Raw genomic sequence first — 19,565 nt, 5'->3', positions numbered from 1 at the left:
GTTCCATAAGATTGTCAGAAAAGTTTGAACACAATCTAAACTAATGATCCATCACTATATTTTCTTTTAATTGTTTATGTCAGGCCAGATCAAGATAATGTAACTTTAGGTAGAACTAGATTGTCCTGTTACTGTCAGTGAAGTCTAGGTTCAAATATCTTAATCTGGATCCAAATCATTAAATTAGTTAGGTGTTGTATTGAAAAATAAATCCTTCTGTTTCTCTTGAGCTGGTTGTCAAATTCCACGTGGTGGCGCTAATTTCTGGAAAGAAGGAGGGGAGATGAGAGAACAATGTATCACTGTTCTCCATACTGATCATTCTAGAGATGGGCATGAATTAAAAAACAAATCACCAAATTCATTCAAAAATAGCTAATTCATTGATTCATATTCATAGGAATCAATGTCCCGATGAATACAAATCAATTAATTTTTAGGGGCACCTAGAGACACTATAATTGCAGAGATGGTTTCTCCGATTCCCCTCGACACTGCCTCCATGTTTGGTGAAGATTGGGTGTCAAATGGCGAAGTTATACACCCACAAGGAAAGTTCCCCCCAAGTACCTAGAGAATCCAAAATCACAGAGAAGTTTCCCATGACTCTCCTCTACATCCCTCCAAGCTTGTTGAAGATTGGCTTTCCCCATGTCAGCTGCTAAAGAGCACTTTCTTGGGAGGGCCCACTTTGTGAGTGTATAACTTGGATGTATGGAACCCAATCTTCACCAAATTTGGAGGGATTGTAGAGGAGAATCAGTAGAAGTTTCTCTGTGATTTTGGTGTTTCTTCATGCCTGGAGAGAACTTCAAGGGGGGCTCCTTGTGGGTGTATAACTCAGATGTTTGAATCCCATACTTCATCAAATGTGGAGATATCATATAGGAGGGTCATCGGAAGCTACTCTGCAAATGTGGTGTCTCTGGGTGCTTGGTGGGCCATTTTATAGGGGTTTTAAGTAAAAAACAATTTGATTGATTCATCAGAAAAAATCGTAAATTCATAATTTGTGATTCGTTGATCTTGATGAATCATGAATCAAAATTAATCACCATTTACTCATTTGTGCCCATCTCTAGTCACTACCATAAAGAAAGAAAGCACTGCAAAAAAATCTTGGAATGAGTATATGTTGTTAAAGTATGTCCAGTTCCTCTATGAAATAGTCTATTTCAGTAACAGTATTTGCTGTGTTCATACAGTAAGTGAAGAACATCTTAGTGATGGCAATGTATTCAAAATATTAAAAATTGTGAAGGAAAGTTAGAAGTTCTGGCTACAGTTATGCAGGACCAGACAATGCTGGAATAAAAGTATGAAGAAGAATAAACTCTTAAACTCTCAATTTTGCTGCTTTGTTATCTTTCAAGACTGATCCCCAAGTGTCATGACCTTTTGTCCATCTCCCTCCCTTTTGCATTAAGTTCCTGCTTTTTTCCTGTCATTAAAGTGATAATGCAGTCAAATAAATAAGAAGGTGAGAGCAGTCATTCTTCTGTACTAAATTCAAAGCAATAGAACAGCAATCATTGGAAGGCTGCATTTTACAGTGATTTAATTTCCCTTTGGGAAGACAAATGATCAAACAGAGAGCACTACAGTATTGCACATAGCAGTGTCTGTATTGCCTAAGACGATTATACCTGCTTTTCAAAGGGAACAGAGTGCAATAAAATAACAGGAAGTGAGAATCACATAAATAAAAAGAAATCAATCAGTTTTGCTAGCAGGTGAGAAATCTTTGTACCTTAACTTTCCAGCATTTTCTAAGCAAATTATTTTAAATGTTTCCTTTAATTACTATTTTGTGTTCTCCAAAGTGTTTTAGCACTCAGCCAATTCCGTTCCATATTAATCAAGAGATTTGAAAGGAGAGTTTGATTCTGTGTAAACTTTGTGATGCTCTCATTGAATAGCTAAATTTATGCCTTCAAACAGCAAGGAGAATCACTGTGATTCAAGGAGAGCATCTAATAGTTAGATACATTTAGCATGTAATGTACAGACTCTGCACACAATTTATGTTTATCTGGATTATGTTGTGGGCCTCAGATAGGCCAGAGGGTCAGTCACACACTGCACACAACCCTCTTCTGACTTAACTTGTCCTTTCATTGGGGAAACACCCAGTGACAAGTCAAGATGAGAAACTTGATAGAAGAGAGTGAATGTTTAAGGCAAATCAATAATTGTTAAGGCAAATGGTTAACAACATCAGATTGTGATCTTTACATCAGTTGATTAAACTGTTAAACATTTCTACTAACTTTCCCATCTGTGGACAAAGTGTCAAGTATTCAGACACTTGGGCCCTTAGATTAATTACGTTCTCTTCCTTTCCCGCATATACATGAAGGAAACTCTCATTTCCCCCCCAGCTTTCTTTTTTTAAATTTTATCTTATTTGAAGATAAGGATGATTGGCACTCATTTGATAAGGCAACTGTTGCTCTGAGTCCCAAAGAAGAGCAATTAGGTCTAAGCCTTTATATGGCATGAAGGGGACCCTTTTGATCATTAGAGTTTGATGGAGCTCTTGTCTCAAATGATTTTTGCTGTACAGACTTGGAGAATAGATCCTTCTTCAGAACAGATTTTGACTGTAAACCTGCATACTACTACAGAGAGAGAAATGAATGTAAGGTGATAGATAATGTTCTACTTCAGAGTCTGACAGTTTTGCTTATTTATGGCCACAGTAGTGTATTTTTATTTTTAGTTGTATTCACTATATTTGGTAAAGGTTTGTATTGCTTAAGATTCTTTTTCACCTAAATTAATTCAGTGGCAGCTTGCTACTGCAAAGACTGGATAATCCGAATCTGTTTTTCTCAGGGTGATTAGAACCAGTGTTTAGGATTTTAGAGTCCTCCATTTCTTAGAGGTAGAATAAATTATTTCTTAATTTTACAAAGAAAAATGTAAAATTCTACTACTCGCCATCGCAAATAGTGTTGGTATTGATTATCCTGTTTAGTGCATGGAGATGTAAAATACTGCGTGCTGTTGTTTTTCTAGGATTGTGGGTACAGTATATGTTATGAAAGGAGGGCCAGAAATACTGCAGCTTTCCAACTTATCCATGAAAACAATGGCCTACACTTTCCTCCCTTTGGATATAATGCTGTTAATCAAGGAGGACTCCAGCTTTAGGATTTCTTCCCCATGCCTGGTTTAGAGATGGAGTTAGTGGTTGAGATTCTTCAAAAATGTAGGATGAGGTGCTAATTACATTCACTGGTACAAGCTGGGGTTATTTCTCTCCCTGTGAGCTTCTGAATCCCTAATGCTTAGCCTGTCTCCCAGATGCAACAGGAGGGAGAGATCTCAGTGGAAAGGAAAGAACTGAGGTTGTTTCCTTTTGATACTTCCAGCTACCAGATACAGAGCATTTTGCTTCAACTATTTTTCTTCCTTATCCAAGGTGCTGTAGAATAGACTCTGGTTGCCAGCCAGTGATTCTTTATTGGAAGAGAAATAATTAAGAGGACAGCATGTTTAAGTTGCTTCAAAAGTGCAATATGTTTTCCAATACAGTGGGGTCTCGACTTACGAACTTAATCCATATTGGAAGGCAGTTCTCAGGTCGAAAAGTTCTTAAGTCGAATCTGCATTTCCCATAGGAATGCATTGAAAACCATTTAATCCGTATCTGCTCTTTTCGTCCATAGAAACTAATGGGAAGCTGCTATTCCGCCTTCTGCCACTAGAGGGGGATATTTTTTCTTTTTTCCTTTTAACCTAAGATGACTTAGCTTTAAAAAAAGGAAAAAAAGAGTTCGTAACTCAAGTCTAAGTTCGTAAGTCGAGTCCATATATTCCTATGAGAGCGGTTCGTAAGTCGAAACGTTTGAATGTCGAGCCGTTCGTAAGTCGAGACCCCACTGTATACTTGTCTAGAATACTTGTAGAGAATAATCAGGAGAAGCTCCCCTGAAAATTTGGTGTCTCCAGGTGCTAGGGGGGATGTTTTATACTGTTCCCCCATTAGTATTTGAAGAAGTTTTAGTATGTAGCTTACAAACCTTGGAAGCAGATAGCAATCTTCGATGGAAGAGTATTTTCTTTATAATATACTATGATATGCCCATCTCCCCTTGCTCTGGTGTTCCATCCAGAGATGTAAATACTGATAAATGGTACTGACAAATTAAAATAATACTGACAAATAATATATTACAAATAATGGATGTGCACCAAATAATATATTGCAAATAAAACTGACAAATTAAATATTATTACAAAGATGCGTGATTGAGTATTTCAGAACACCTGAAACCAACTTCTGTTATTCATTTTTGAAATGGCTGTCATATTGAGATTGTTGAAATCCATTCAGGGACTTCTGCTAGTGGAATCTGGCTGATCCATCCCCATTGCACGTTCCCTCTTTAGTCCCCAAAATCGGTGCTGGAGGAGTGGGAAATCTCCCAGAGCTTCTTTTAGAGGGCACAAGTATGGTGAGACTGAGATGGAGAAAAGCATCTGAACATTTCACCAGAGGTGTCTTGGCATTTAATCCTAATTAAACTTTTCTGTTTTTATAACTTTAAGTAAGTCATTCATTGTCGCTTAGTCATTTTCAAACTACACATAAAAGGATACACATACTCCACAGTCTGTATCAAACCTTGAAACATGGTGGTATTCCCACCCACTGGGAAAAATTCTACTGCATTCTTTGTTAATTTTCATACTAATTCTTTTAAATCCACTCTAACAGGGCAGTGTTTTCCTCCACCAGTGCCTAGAAACAGTTTCAGTACAAAAAGTTTTGCTTTTGCTTCTCAGACAATTCTGCGTGATATAGTCAAGAACTTAGAAGTAAATTATTGAGTTTTTATTTTCATGCTAAAAATAGTGCTTAATAGTGTGTGTGTGTGTGTGTGTGTGTGTGTGTGTGTGTGTGTGTGTGTGTGTGTGTGTGCGTTTTATGTACCAAATGGCTGAAAAAAAGCAGCAAGTAAACTACATGTAATTCACATACATTGTCCACAATGAATGCAGCCAAAATTATTCTTTCATTTCATTTACGGTTTTACAACTTCATAAAAACTTACCAAGTACTTTTTATATATAGGATGAGTGACTAAGTGAATGAACGGGTGCCCTGATCACTTTAATTCCTCTCCTCCTCACCCCCACCCCTCTCTTTGTTCTTGCTTGCATATCTGCTGGAAGGAGTGAGAGAAAAGAGAGGGAGACCATGCTTGACAGAGATCTGAACTCATTGCTTCCAGAAGGCTTTCAAATTATGCCTAGCGCTACACACTATTATGTCTAGCTTATAGCACTAAGGTTAAATGCCTAGAGTTCTGTCAGCCAGGAACAGGCAGCCATGCATTCCATTCAGCAATGAATTTGTGTCCTTTGTAACTATCTTCCCTTTACAGAATGACAAACTAATTCTCAAACTAAAAAGCCAATTATAGGTGTCTTAGAAGAAAGGTTAGGGCACGAATGTAGACTGCTATGTTCAGGTGTTCCATTCAAGTGTTTGCTCAGTAAGCAAGAAGTGGGATCATGCTAGTGCTGCTCCCTTTTGCTTCTCCTTTCCTTGCCCTCTATATAGGAAAGGTGGTGTTCTGAAGAGGACAGCTTTCTCTATCCATGGGAGCTTTCCATTTGTTGAGGTTGCTGTGAAATAGAAAAGAATGTAGGACATAACTGGCTGAAAAGTGCAACAGTGGTGTACTATTCAGTTTTAATATGGTATAATAAAACATAAATAGTTGGAATTGCTACTTCATATTCTCCATTTGACTTATTTAGTTACAGTGGTGCCTCGCATTCCGACATTATGTAATGCGGTTTCATCGTAATGCGGGGCAATCGTAAAGCGAGGCATGACTGTATTTAATTGAAGGAGTCAATTCAGAGAACACTCATGTTGAATCAAATTCTTAACTGTGTTAGGAAAGCAATGCCAAGCCCCAAATCCTGGCATTGCAAACTAGGATATGTACAAGCAATATACAGAGGAATGTCGTTTGTTTCGTTTCATTTTGTTTTGCATAGCATAGGAAAAAAACTAACCAGGAAGCCACCAGTAATTATGATCAATTGTTCCCAAACATGCCAGGAAAATAATCCAGTTTTAAACGATGGTTGGCTTCCAAATCCTAACTTGTTTTGGGAATGACCTGTTTCACGTGTAATTATTTTGTAGTAATTTTTCCTGCTTGTGCTGAAGTGAGAAACAAGTAGAAGTGAAGGTGTGTGCTCATAGTCAGGTTTATTGTTGAGGGGATGTAGCCGTTGTTCTGCAGAAAGACAATACAACGTGAGATAGCAACCACAGCAAATCATATTGCTCAAAATTTTAAGGCCTGACTTGAAATAACATCTCTGGTAATAGATACAGTAGATAAAACTTTATTACGGTCAAAATGGTAATAATGTATAATACTTATCAACCTGATTGGTTAATGTAGTGTTGCCACTCAGGTATTCCTTCTCTCTTTTTTTAACAGGTGCAATCTTTTTAATTTAAAAATGAATGTTTCAGAGAACTAGTTAATTGTGTTGCTTCAAAACCTGAAGTGTATATAAGGATTGAATCAACCATCTGTCTGGGTTTTGCAGTTTTCTTTGTTTTTCAGTTGTTCTATAGTGTTTATTTTGTCCTTAGTTGGTCCACTTCATCTGGTCACAAGCATGCTCTTGTCTGTATAAACATGATCTTCTCCAATTACGGTTTTTTCAGACGTTTTCTTCAATCATGCTAAACCCTACCTTTATAGACATAATGTTAAAACACCATTTTTTTTCCTTGAATGCAAAAATGAAGAAGAACCAAAACAAAACCATCATGTTATTTTTGTGGAACATCTCTCCCCTACTCCAGAATTTAGAGGTAGCTGAGAGGAGATATTCCACAAAAATGTAGCAGAGCCAAAAATAAAATAAAAACAAAACACATAACTTCTAATACAGTGTGATACAACCAATGTGAAAACATTATGTACGATTATATTCTGAGTGATTGGTCCAACTAGAAAATTTTCTACAAGTTTCTCTTTCTCTGCATTGTTCCAAACCAATTAAGAGAGAGGGCATAAAGTTCTTGTATGCTTATAGACATAGTGAAAGTCTGAAGACCAAAGTGGAAAGAACTGTTATCTCTCTCCATTACCCATTCTCACCGTAAATCCAATACTTAGGACTGGTTCTATTCAGTGTCACTGAGAAGCATGCCTGTGTTTTTGCATAATTTGCTATTTTTGTTGTTTCTTAATCTTTATCAGGGCTTCCTATAGTGCATTTCATTTCTATTATTTTAGAATAATAGAATACTGAGAAAACAAATCAAGTGAAACCTACCTTCCTGTGGTAGATCATTCTGGCAGTGAAACCAGTAAATCCCACAATTTATTTTCTGTTGGCTTAAACCACTTACACCTCAACAGCAACAGATCCTGCTATCAGTTATTACAACCATTGCTGAATCCTTTCTTGGTTGTTTTTGTATGCAGAGAGTTTGGATGGAGAGATCCAGAACTTCCAGAGGTTATCCAAATGTTACAGCATCAGTTCCCTTCTGTACAATCCAATGCTGCTGCCTACTTACAGCATCTCTGCTTTGGAGACAATAAGATAAAAGCTGAGGTAAGACATGATTGTGCCCAGCGATGTTTTTGTGCCAGCCTGCTTCTGTATTTCTGAGATTGTTTCATAAAATTTCTGTTTTGTGAAGTGGTTTCACCATTTTAATAACTCTTTAATTTGATTTTAGTTAGGTCTTCATGGTAGAGGAAAGAGTAATATTAGAAACATATATCTGTTCCAGAGAACCAGGCCAAGTAAGGAAATAAATGGTTTTTGCCAGTCTCCTCTGTAGACATGTATGCATTGTAATCCCAGTATAGTATTATTTTGTCTGTGTTGCACATGAGTATGCCTGTTTCTTTTATCAGTAAAAGTGCTGGTAGGCCTTTAGCAATAAACTTTGTCCTTCCTTTATGATGCTATGACTAGCGATATCACTGGCTCAGATAATTTGTGTGATTCTGCCTTTTCAAAATATCTTGGTTTAAAAGTGAAGTGAAACAAAACTGGTAGCCATCTGCACTGTTTCAGGAGGTGCAATTATTATCAGTGTGGAGAGAACCATGTCGTGTTTGCCCGCATTGTACATTATAAAGGGGGAAGAGCCTCTTGGAAAGAAGAGTTGACAGCCCTAAATTAGCAGTGGTTGAAGACATGTCAGTTCAAACCCTGGGTTTGGGTGTACAAAACTATTGGCTTTCGTTTTTTGAACATTCAAGTTTTTTACTTTCAGATTCTCTCCATCCAACTATACAGAAATCGATAATTTTTGATAAATATATATATAAAGGAAATTGAGATGAAACTCTTCTTATTATTTTAGAGTAAGCGAAGGGCCTTTATCATTTCTTCCTCTGTGAAGTGTATAAAGGCTTGATCTCAGGCTTGCTCTCTGTAGTTTTACACTAAAGTACATCTCCAAAAAAGATTCGGCCTTTGATCTGATGTGCTCAGAGAAATTTCATCTGGACAACATCCCAGGAAGTCGAGTTTGTACAGGACAAGTCCTTGTGATCTCACTACCAAGAGACAGGGAGGATGAAGGAGATATATTGTGAGGACAGGTAACCATGTAGTTCATCCTTAAGCAAAAATACTAAAAGATAAAGAAGTAAAACTTTTTTTTAAAAAAAAAGGCTTTTTAAAAGACGTATTTCTAAAGCAAGTATAACTTAATAGAAATGTGCTTATTTCTGTTCCACCCTATCCTTTTCTACTTAGCCTTTCATTAAAATAATTGATTTAGCCTAGAAATCCAGTTAGAACTATTAATGCCATTTACTCACAAAATCTGTATCTCCTTGCCATTTATAATTGGATTTAAAGTCATAGGGCAGCTAACAACTATACAAATGCATAATTGTCTCTTTGCTAATTCAAACCTGTAAAACCTTTTGGTATATTGATAGGCAGAATCTTATTGGTGTTCCCATAAAACCTGTATACCTTGCCACAGCTAATTGTGGCTGATTTACAAGGTGCAAGGCCACCTCTCAGTTGCATATCTGGTCACATGCCCAACAGTGCAAACAAAATTACACTCCAGTACCACATTAGTCAGCTGCAATTATCTGAGGCAAGTGGCATAATAGGGACGTGGTGGCGCATAGGGACGTGGTGGCGTTGCGGGCTAAACCGCAGAAGCCTGTGCTGCAGGGTCAGAAGACCAAGCAGTCGTAAGATCGAATCCACGCGACGGAGTGAGCACCCGTCGCTTGTCCTAGCTCCTGCCAATCTAGCGGTTCGAAAGCATGTAAATGCAGGTAGATAAATAGGGACCACCTTGGTGGGAAGGTAACAGCGTTCCGTGTCTAAGTCGCACTGGCCATGTGACCACAGAAGATTGTCTTCTGACAAAACGCTAGCTCTATGGCTTGGAAAGGGAGATGAGCACTGCCCCCTAGAGTCGAACACGACTGGACAAAAATTGTCAAGGGGAACCTTTACCTTTAAGTGGCATAAACTTTATGTGAGTACCACAAACATCCAAGCGAGCATGTTTGCTTAGTTCAACAGAGCAACTAGATTTATGATCATAAATAACAATGGCACATTCGTCATTGTTCTGTACTGTCAGAAAAATTGCTTGTTCTCATTTACTCTTAGTATTATAATGAACCAATAATTTCAAAGCAATTTAAAAACAACATGTCAGAGATTAAATGAGAATTTGGTGACCTCATTATTCTTGTCTCTTGTGGGAACCTTCCCTTCCACCACAGAGGTAAACTGAACTGCTTTGGCTTAAGAGCATTTTAGTCCTGTTTGAGATCAATATGGGTTGCATTCAATAGACTTTAATTGTAATACAGTAGTTAAAGTCATGTGAGGATTGGAGTAATTCTTAGTGCAGTTGACTACTCTAGAATCAGATTTAGACCAGCTAAGACAAAAACAAATCATCTTTTTCTTCATGAACAAGATGTTACAGACTGCTGTGATAAGTAGCAGAAACGCTTTTGCAATTCACTATAATTTATTTTTAATTGCTTGTTATTTTAGTAGCATAGTGTTCATAGCCCACTCTTGCAATGAAGAAGGCAGCTCTAACTTAGAATACATTGTCCTTCTTTGGATAGCTTTTCTGCTGTCAAGTTAGATTCATGGATACTAATATATTAAAAGAACATTTGGTAGAGATGGTGATTGTGTCCTGGGTAGAAGCCTGAAGCTGATGCTTAGGTGTCAAAAACTATTTATGTATCCATGCAATACTCCTTGTGTTTGCTTTTGTTGATTTCATGGGGAAGGATTTGATTTTCCCCCTTTCCAGCTCTTGTGATGATGCACAAATGATTTAAGAAAACCAAATTATGGTTACAATTAAGATAGGCTACACTAGGAGATCCAGATTTTCCCCCTTTCATTTGGTGTGTTTAAATTTAAACAGTAGCTTTGAAAACAAACCTTGAAACATTCACTTTCCCCTTACAGACTGGGTTGCACACTTCTCCTGTGATCTTGTCCTATCTCTGTCGTCTGCTATGTTGACAAATCCACCCATTTATACTTCCTGATAGTGAAAACAGAAGTATAGAGCCAGATAAGAGACCCCCAAATTAGAGTGTATTATATCCACATGATTTTATTCACTGTCATGCATGGATCTTCCTCAAACACAGAACTGCTTAGAACCAAAATAAATCAGCCATGACAGGGGGCAGGGGAGAGAAAATGTATTCTTCATCATTCCATTCTTACTTTAGGCCTAAAATGAGATATGTGTAGAGAAATCATACTTCAATGGTATATTCACGGTTGGGTTAAGAAATGACTAATACATGATATTTATCTGAATACCCTGCACTTTCTGCAAGATGCGGTTGGTATACACTTGAGTTTTCACATTTTATCCCCACAAGCTGTCCAAGGTAGGTTGGGTTGAAGGCTTTGAACTCCATACCAAATACCCTGTTAGTTTTTATAATCATGAATAGCAGCATAAAGAAGATTTCATCATTTATTAATTAAACATTAGGATCCTTTTCCATCTCATGCTTAGGCAATTACTTATGAACATAGTAAAACACTTAGTAACACTTTTGGGGTTTGGCTGCAAAAAGCTAGTCTTGCTGTCTAGAAGACTTTATTGATCAAAGTAACTCAATTGGCCCAAATATCAGATTGGGGATTGTGCTAGCTAGATCTTTTCACTTCTTTAACTGATCTTTTTCTTTGTACCACTGGTAGAAGCTGTAAATAAACTTGATAATATAGAAAGGTAATGAAACCTTCCAACCATGACATGGAGACTGGGTGGAAGCTGCTATTATTATTATTATTATTATTATTATTATTATTATTATTATTATTATTATTATTATTATTATTATTGACCAAAAGCCAACAATATTTTCATTTAAAAATAGCAGTAGGGCTTTGCCAGAGTTTAGAGGGTGCCAGCTGAAATTAAAGAGCGAAGAGATCACACACAGTGTTGGACATTCTTAGCTAATTCCATACTGCCTTATCTATCCTCCTAAAATTGCCCTAGAATGAGCATACTGCTAGTTGAGGCATAACCAGAAAAAGCATGCTTTACAAATGATTGATTGCTCAGTGCTTGAATTGAGGTTGAGTACAGAATTGTATTGTTTTGTTACTGATATTCAAGAAAAACAGGCACTGACCTTAAGATAAAGATTATTGCAAAGATTAAGCACACACTTAACCTTATACCAGAACCTTGTGATGGATGGATGAATGGATGGATGGAGTCATTAACTTGTCAAGACTTGATATGGTAGTTTGCTTCTTAGAGTTAATTAGCTAGTTGGGAAGATGGTATTCACGCAATTGTATGGCCTTTTCTGAATCATGTGGGAAGCAACTCATTTGCTCCTTGATCAAGATAAAAGCAGCTTATAGTAATGCAGCTTTCTAGAGTCTGCACCAAGTTCCTGATGCTCTGCAGGTTATGTCTTCCAGAATCCAGGTTATGAAAAGAAGCAACTCATGATAATTGAGCTTTCGGGATCATGATGATGTCCTCTTAAACTGGAGCACAATACTACACGGTGCAAGGAGTCAGTGGGTTTGAAGATACTGTGTAATAAATAAATTCCAAGTATATGAAAACCACACTGGGCTTATCTTTGTTTAATATAATTTAAATGGAGGATGAAATGATAAAATCAGATTACTCTGTGCATGATACCCTGGTTTCCTATGTAGGGAGTTTTTGAGGATCCAGGACTCATTTTGCTCCCACACCTGGCTGTGCCAAAACCCCTCTGGCCCCTCAAAAATATTTACCCACAAAATGACAAATCACATCCCCGTTTAAATGTTGTTTTGACTTTCCTGGGCCTTTTTTAGGCTAGGTGAATCACTTCAGTTTCTAAACAAGCCCTTTTCTGTCCTGAAACAAGCTTGTGGAGTGGGAATAAAGTGGGAATGGCAAATCATACCCCTCTTCTATGCTTCTAGGGGCATGATGGGACATTTTTCAAAAGGAAACGACTATGGGGGTTTGGAGGTCAGAGGGCACTGCATACGGCCCAAGGGATTCACTTTATCATTACCTTAAAGGACAGATGAGATTATGCAAAAGAGTATGTCAATAGTCTTGTATGATTCAAAGCGAAGGAGAAAGCTATATACGTCAGAGTGAAACTTGTGTGTAAATGAACTAAATACATCACTTATAAATCTGAAACATTTCCAAGTAAATCTATATGCTGTATATGATCTTTCTGATACAGTCTAGTACAATGCTTCCCAATCTTGGGTCCCCAGATGTTGTTGAACAACAACTCTCAGAAATCCTGGCCAATACAGCTAGTGGTGAAGGCTTCTGGGAGTTTTAATTCAGGAAAATCTGGGGCCCAAGGTTGGGAACGATTGCTCTAGTAGTGCAACCTTTTCCAAACATTTGCCTCCCATGTGTATTGTACTTGCTCCCTTTGTTCTTGGTGTATGAAAGAAATGAAATTAGAGGCAACAAAGCAGAAGGCTCCTTTATCAGTGGCTCCCATTAAGTTCTGTGGGACAGAGTAAATAACCATACTGTGGGACTCTGAAGAGCCTTATTTATGTGCATGGGGTGTGTATATATATTTCTGGCACAGATTTCCACTTTATAGAGTACTTTTCTCAGCCTCCAGCTAAATCCTTTACTATAATAACTGTAGGTAATAGCCAATTCTTGCATAGCATGCACTTTTCAAAGAAATGTTAGTCTGTTTCAGCATGTATAATAAAAAACCAAACAAAAACAAAAATATTGTGACATCTTTAAGTCATAACAGATTTACTTCCGTGTGAGCTTTCATGGATTACCATCTGCTCCTCACACAGAAATAAATCTGTTAGTCTTAAAGGTGCTGTAGTATTTGCATTTTCATATATGTATATACACAGTAGGACCCCCTTATCTACAGGGATTGGATGCTGAAGAAACAGGGATTATAGCAAACAACCTCACCAGCTATCTGGAAGGTGAAGGTAAGCCCTCGGGACAAAGGAGCGCTGGAACCCCAGCCTTCCCTCCAATCCGTGCAAACCCGACAGTTACCCGAAGGGAGGGCTGAGCCCAGAGGCTGTCACTGTTGCCTCAAGAGAGCAGCTCACTAAGCCAGCTGGCCCACTTCCTGCCTAGATCGCCTGGCCAATGCTTTCAAACCCCCCATTACTGTTTGTTTGGGTGTTTTTTAACTCTGGGTAAACCAGGAGGAGCTGCTGCCACCTCCCAGGATAAATTGTCACAAGAGGAGAGGCCTTATGCAGCCCAAGACCATACAATGTATTTTTCACAGCATACTCCCTGGCTCCCAGTATGGTGGGTTCTGGTAATACGTGTGACAAAAAACTTTTTTTTTCTGGATTTTTTTTTCTTTTAATATTTTTAATATTTTCAGACCAAGGATCAGTGAATCAGCAGATAAGGTGGCCCTTCTCTCTCTCTCTCTCTCTCTCTCTCTCTCTCTCTCTCTCTCTCTCTCTCTCTCTCTGTGTGGCTATGTGTGTGTGCGCGCATGTGCATGCGTGTGGTGTAGATACATTGTGTGTATATAGGGTTACCTACCCTATATATAGCTCATAGATCAGGAGTCTTTTAGATTGAACTGAAAATTATTGCAACAGGAATGGCAAGATGAAAAGCAGTTTGGGCTGTGGTTGGTTGCTGAGGAGAAGATGCTTTAATTAACAAAGGTGAAACTGAGGAACATGTTTTGTCCTACTATGCCAGAGAAGAAACGAGTATGCGGAAGACTAAGCATTTCTGAGAATTTAACAAAGAATTACTTAGAAAAGTGACTCCTGTTAAACACAAGGTTCATTCTTCTGTAGCAGTTCCTTGTGTCTTTAAAGACATCTAACTTGTTTGAATGAGGTCACCCTAGAAAAGGATTGAACTGTGCAGTTTCTCATGCCAGCTTCATTTTTTTTCTTGATGGGAAATGGCAGCCAGCCATTAGTGGCAATGATACAACAGGTCACAAAGCATTCAGGCACCAACTACTTCCTTTATGCTGGGAGATTAATTTCACTCATGTAAGCCACAGCTGCAATAGAATGGGTAAGGTTATGAAACAAAGGGGCAGTGAATAGTGAGCTCTCTATCCCTCCTTTTTTTTTTTTTTTTGGCCTGCTGTTCATCCTTAACAAACATGTCTCTCAGTGATAAGATCACTTCCACTTGCTCCAAGTATCTTTGATGCTTAGTATGGAAATAGTAACTAAAATGAATTTACAATTCAAACCAGAAAAACATCTTTCTAGCCTAACACTTTTCTCTCTGAAATAAAATGTTCCCTGGTTTTACTGTAGGAGGTCAGCATAGGTAGGGGCCCATCAACACAGACCAGTTCTATAGAATCAATGCCTGGTACTTGTCAGGCTCTGTTTATTGCATCAAGTAGTATTTGCAAAAAATAGAAGGGAAAAAGTTTGTATGCATATATAGGCAATTGTGAGCTGTTCTGTCCTTCTGTGGAATTTATATAAAATGGGGGGTCCTTCCTTTCTAGTGCCTTTTGTCAGTGTTTTACAATGGATGTCAGTGTATTGTTCAGATACATTCCTGGAGACAGGCAACACCCAGTACTGTATGTCAAAGTTGGGGGGAAATGCACTTAAATTTTAGCCCAGGTTATGGTAGAACTATTGAGTCAGTTCAATTCCCAATTGTGCCTCCTACAAGTAGAAAAGAGCCTCGTGGCGCAGTGGTTAAAACGCTGTACTGCAGCTAAAACTGTGCTCACGACCTGGGGTTCAAATCCCAGGTAGCCGGCTCAAGGTTGACTCAGCCTTCCATCCTTCCGAGGTCGGTAAAATGAGTACCCAGCTTGCTGGGGGGGCAATGTGTAGCCTGTATAATTAAAAAAATTGTAAACCGCCCGGAGAGTGCTTGTAGCGCTATGGGGCGGTATATAAGTCCAATAAAATAAATAAATAAATAAATAAATAAATCCAGCCTGTGTGGCCCTTGGGCAAGCGGTACAATCCCAGAGTGCCCCCAGAAGAAAGGAATGGGAGACCACTTCTGAGTATTCTCTATCTTGAAAACCCTGAAAAGGGCCACCGTAAGTCAGAATTGACTTAATGGCAAGTTATTGTTGTTACATACAGCACTGATGTTACCTGTCTGTCATGGGTTTGGAGGGAAAGTTCCATCCTATGGGGAGTGGAAGGCGGGACATCAGGAGGAGGGGCTGTACTGTATATATATGTAAAGCCTGTGAGAAGAAGTTTAAAAAAGGAGAAGCTGGAGGAGAAGCTGAGAAGAAGAAGCTGGTGTGGGAGTCTGTGTGTCAGACAGGGTACTACTGTGTGTCAGTCAGTACCAACCTGATAGGTTCAGGTGTCTTTATGGTTAGCCAGAACTGATAGGTTCAGGGTCTGTGCTTTATTTAAAGGTGTTCTGTGTGAACCAAACTGGTGTATGTATGATTGAGACCAAGCCACGTTACTGTATCTTATTCACTTGATCATTTTATTTTCCCTGTGTGTGATTTAAATAAACCTTATTCCTTTATTTGTTAAAAATCCATCCCTGGTCTGTGTGACTTCTTATAGGGAATGGTTGGTGGCAGCTTAGTGAAACTGTGGCATATCCCAGTAGGTCTGGGGTTGTCACATTGATTGGTGTCCAGCGTGTGGGATACGACTGGTCCAGTTGTCCAGTGGTACAGCAAAGCCTTGGCAAGTGTGCCCAGAGCAAGGGGGGTCTAGTCAGGGACAATCTGAGAGCACGTAGGTAATCTTCTAGGCGTACCTCACGGGGAGGTGCGCTAGTGGAAGAACGTGCCAACTGGGGAGACTAGATTAGGGAGCTCTGAGGCAACCTGTTTTGGCGGGAAAAAAGCTGAGGCAAAACTGTGTGAAGTAGCAGTGATCTAGCCTGCCTGCTGAGAGGCCTAGCAGAGGGGGTAGACTCCGGCTGGCAACAGTTGCAAGTTAGTGCTGAAGAACAGCAGCAATCTATAGAAAGCTGGTTCTGAGGCAAAAGAAAAAAAAAAGTGGTCACTTTATTTTGAGGCTTGACTTTTGAGAGCAGCCTGTTCTGGGGGGGATTATGCCCTTGACTCGAAGCCAAATGGCAGAAATGGGTGAAGTGAAAGACCCCCAGGTAGACCAAGGTTCTGAGGATGAATTTGGCTCAGTGCAGGGTGAGAGCACGGGAGAACAGAACCCAGAAATCAGAAAGATGCTTCTAACCCAACAGCATGAACTGAGGGTGAGGGAAATGGAGGCAAGATTAGAGAGAGAGAGAATGGAAAGAGAAGAAAGATTGGAGAGAGAGAGGATGGCCTTTGAGTTAAGAAAATTGGAAATGATGAACCAGAACAATAATAACAATAGGGATTCTGAGGGAGGCCAATTGTCTAAAACTGACCTGAAGAAATTCCCTGTGTACCACAAGGGAGATGGTCCTGAGGTATTCTTTTCCCTCGTGGAAAGAGCGTTTGTGGACTTCTCAGTAAGGGAAACTGAGAAGATGACCATCATGCGATCTTTAATCAGTGGCAGCCTGGCAGAAGTCTATGCAGAGATGCCAGAGGAACTGATGAAAGATTTTGCAGAGTTTAAAAAACTGGTGTTTGCCAGACATGGGATAAATGCGGAACAGCTGAGGCAAAGATTCAGGTCACTCACCAAGAAACCAGAGCAGACTTTTACCCAAGTGGGGGCCCAATTGGTGAGGCTGCTAGAGAAATGGCTATCTCAGGAGGGGACAGAGACCTTTCAGCAGCTCAAAGACTTGATAGCGCTGGAACATTTCTATTCAGTCCTGCATGGGGAACTGAAGTTCCAGGTGAGGGAAAGGAAACCGAAATCTGTGGCGGAAGCGGCCGAGATCGCAGATTTTATTTCCCAGATAAGAAAGCCCTTAGGTGAAGGAAAATCGATAGGTAAACCGAAAGAAACCTACAGCAAGTACTCTCAGGGACCAGGAAGAAACCAGCAAGGGGGAGGGACCCATGGTGAAGGGAAGCCCTCAGACATGAAACCAAGACCTCAGATTTTGGAGGGAAAACCAAAACAAGATGAGAAAGACTCAAAATATAGCAGAAAATGTTATTTCTGTCAGGGAAAGGGCCATCTAATCTCAGAGTGTGAGAAATTAAAGCAGCTAAAAGGAAATGTGCCTCATGATTCGAGTGGAACCAAGCCAAAAGCTGTGTTCTGTGTCCAGAAAGAGCAACGCTCCTTGTCACTGAGGGAGCCTGTTGCCATGGCTACTCAATCTGGAACAGTTACATCTGCTGATCAGGCTGAGGAAAATGGTCCTCTTGTGGAGGTCAGGCGCTGCTTACTTGTGAGAACAGATTCACAGTTGTTTGAAACAGCAGGGGTGGACGTAGGAATACTTGACCATCAGTATCGGGGGTTAAGGGATACTTGTTCCCAGGTGACCCTGTGCCATCCAGATATTATTCCTAGGGAGTATATAATCCCGAATGAGAGCATAAAGGTGGCAGGGATTGAGGGACAGGTGATCTCGCTGCCAGTAGCGGAGGTACCTGTGAACTTTCAAGGCTGGAGGGGAGTTTGGCGGCTAGCGATTTCATCGACTCTGCCAGCAGCCGTGCTCGTGGGAAATGACCTGGCTGAACATGTGAAACGGGTGCTAGTGATTACACGCTCACAAGCTACCACGGGGACAGTTCAGGGGGGTAATGATGAGCCCGAGACGGAAGCAGAGGGGAGTTCCGAAGCTGTGGTGGAAACCTTAACCACAGACAGCCGATTTGGCCAAGAGCAAAAGGCAGACGCCACTCTCCAAAAGTGTTTTGAACAGGTGACTGACGCCCAGCTAACACCTGAAACCCCAGTGAGATTTCTAGAGAAAAAGGGGATTTTATATAGAGAGACCCTGAGGAATATCTCAAAAGGGGGAGATGGGATCAGAAGTCAGCTAGTGGTACCTGAAAAGTATCGCCCCATGATCTTACAAAGGGGGCACTCTGACATGTTTGCTGCGCACTTAGGGGTGAACAAAACACAACAGAGAATCACTCAGAATTTTTACTGGCCTGACATAGGGAAGCAGATCAAAGAGTTCTGTAAACAATGTGATGTGTGTCAAAGGCAGGGGAATAACCGCGACAGGACCAAAGCAAAGTTGTGCCCTTTGCCTGTGATTGACACTCCGTTCAAATGCATAGGGGTGGATATTGTGGGACCTTTGCCCAAGGCCACAAAGAGGGGGAACAGGTTCATTCTCACCATTGTGGACCATGCCACGAGGTACCCTGAAGCCATACCCTTGACTAACATTGAAACTAACACAGTGGCAGATGCCTTGGTGGGGTATATGTCCAGGATGGGATTCGCCTCAGAAATAATCACAGATTTGGGCGCATCGTTCACATCGAAGCTCATGAAACGCTTATGGCAAATCTGTGGAATTAAGCACAAGGAAACCACTGCCTATCACCCTGAAAGTAATGGGTTAACTGAGAAGTTCAATGGGACTCTGATGCGCATGATTAGGGCTTACTTGGCAGAGAATCCAAACAATTGGGACCAGAAGCTGCAATCCCTTTTGTTTGCTTATCGATCAGTGCCACAAGCCAGTACCGGGTTCAGTCCGTTTGAACTTTTGTTTGGGAGAAGGGTGAAAGGGCCCCTTGATTTAATCAAACAAAATTGGGAGCAGATCACCCAGGATGACCCACAAGACGTTGTAACATATATAGACTCTTTAAGGAATGACCTAAAGAGAAACCTAGAGCTAGCAGCAGAGACCCTGCAAGCTCAAAAGGTCAGAAAGAAAGCTTGGGATGACCAGGAAGGCAGGGAGAGGCGCTTTAATCCAGGGGAGGAAGTGCTTTGGCCTAGGCTCTGCAAAGAGAACAAACTGCAGCTGGGTAGCCCAGAAATAAAATACTTGGGTCACATAGTAGGGGGAGGAGTGATCAAACCCCTAGAGGCCAAGATAGAAGCAGTTCGTGATTGGCCTAGACCAAACACCAAGAAAAAAGTCAAATCATTTCTTGGGTTGGTGGGCTACTACAGAAAGTTCATCCCGAGGTTTAGCGAGATTGCGGCTCCGCTGACCGATC

General features: G+C 40.1%; 1 protein-coding gene across 17 annotated transcripts in view; it reads left to right on the top strand.

Annotated features, from left to right (window-relative positions):
• Nucleotides 1-19,565, top strand: part of CTNND2 (catenin delta 2) — a 717,568-nt gene that overhangs the window by 540,087 nt on the left and 157,916 nt on the right. For all 17 annotated transcript variants that reach the window (XR_013544226.1, XR_012086701.2, XM_072998494.2 and 14 more), the window contains one exon: nucleotides 7,479-7,611. Coding sequence is in view for 15 of the 17 variants with exons in the window: in XM_072998494.2 (XP_072854595.2) it covers nucleotides 7,479-7,611 (133 nt within the window). In the remaining 2 variants the exon portion in view is untranslated. The remainder of the gene's footprint in view (nucleotides 1-7,478; nucleotides 7,612-19,565) is intronic.

The sequence above is a fragment of the Pogona vitticeps genome, chromosome 4, assembly GCF_051106095.1.
Source record: "Pogona vitticeps strain Pit_001003342236 chromosome 4, PviZW2.1, whole genome shotgun sequence".
Taxonomy (NCBI): domain Eukaryota; kingdom Metazoa; phylum Chordata; class Lepidosauria; order Squamata; family Agamidae; genus Pogona; species Pogona vitticeps.
Note: the sequence above shows the minus strand (reverse complement) of the source record. Positions and strands in the feature narration are given on the sequence as shown.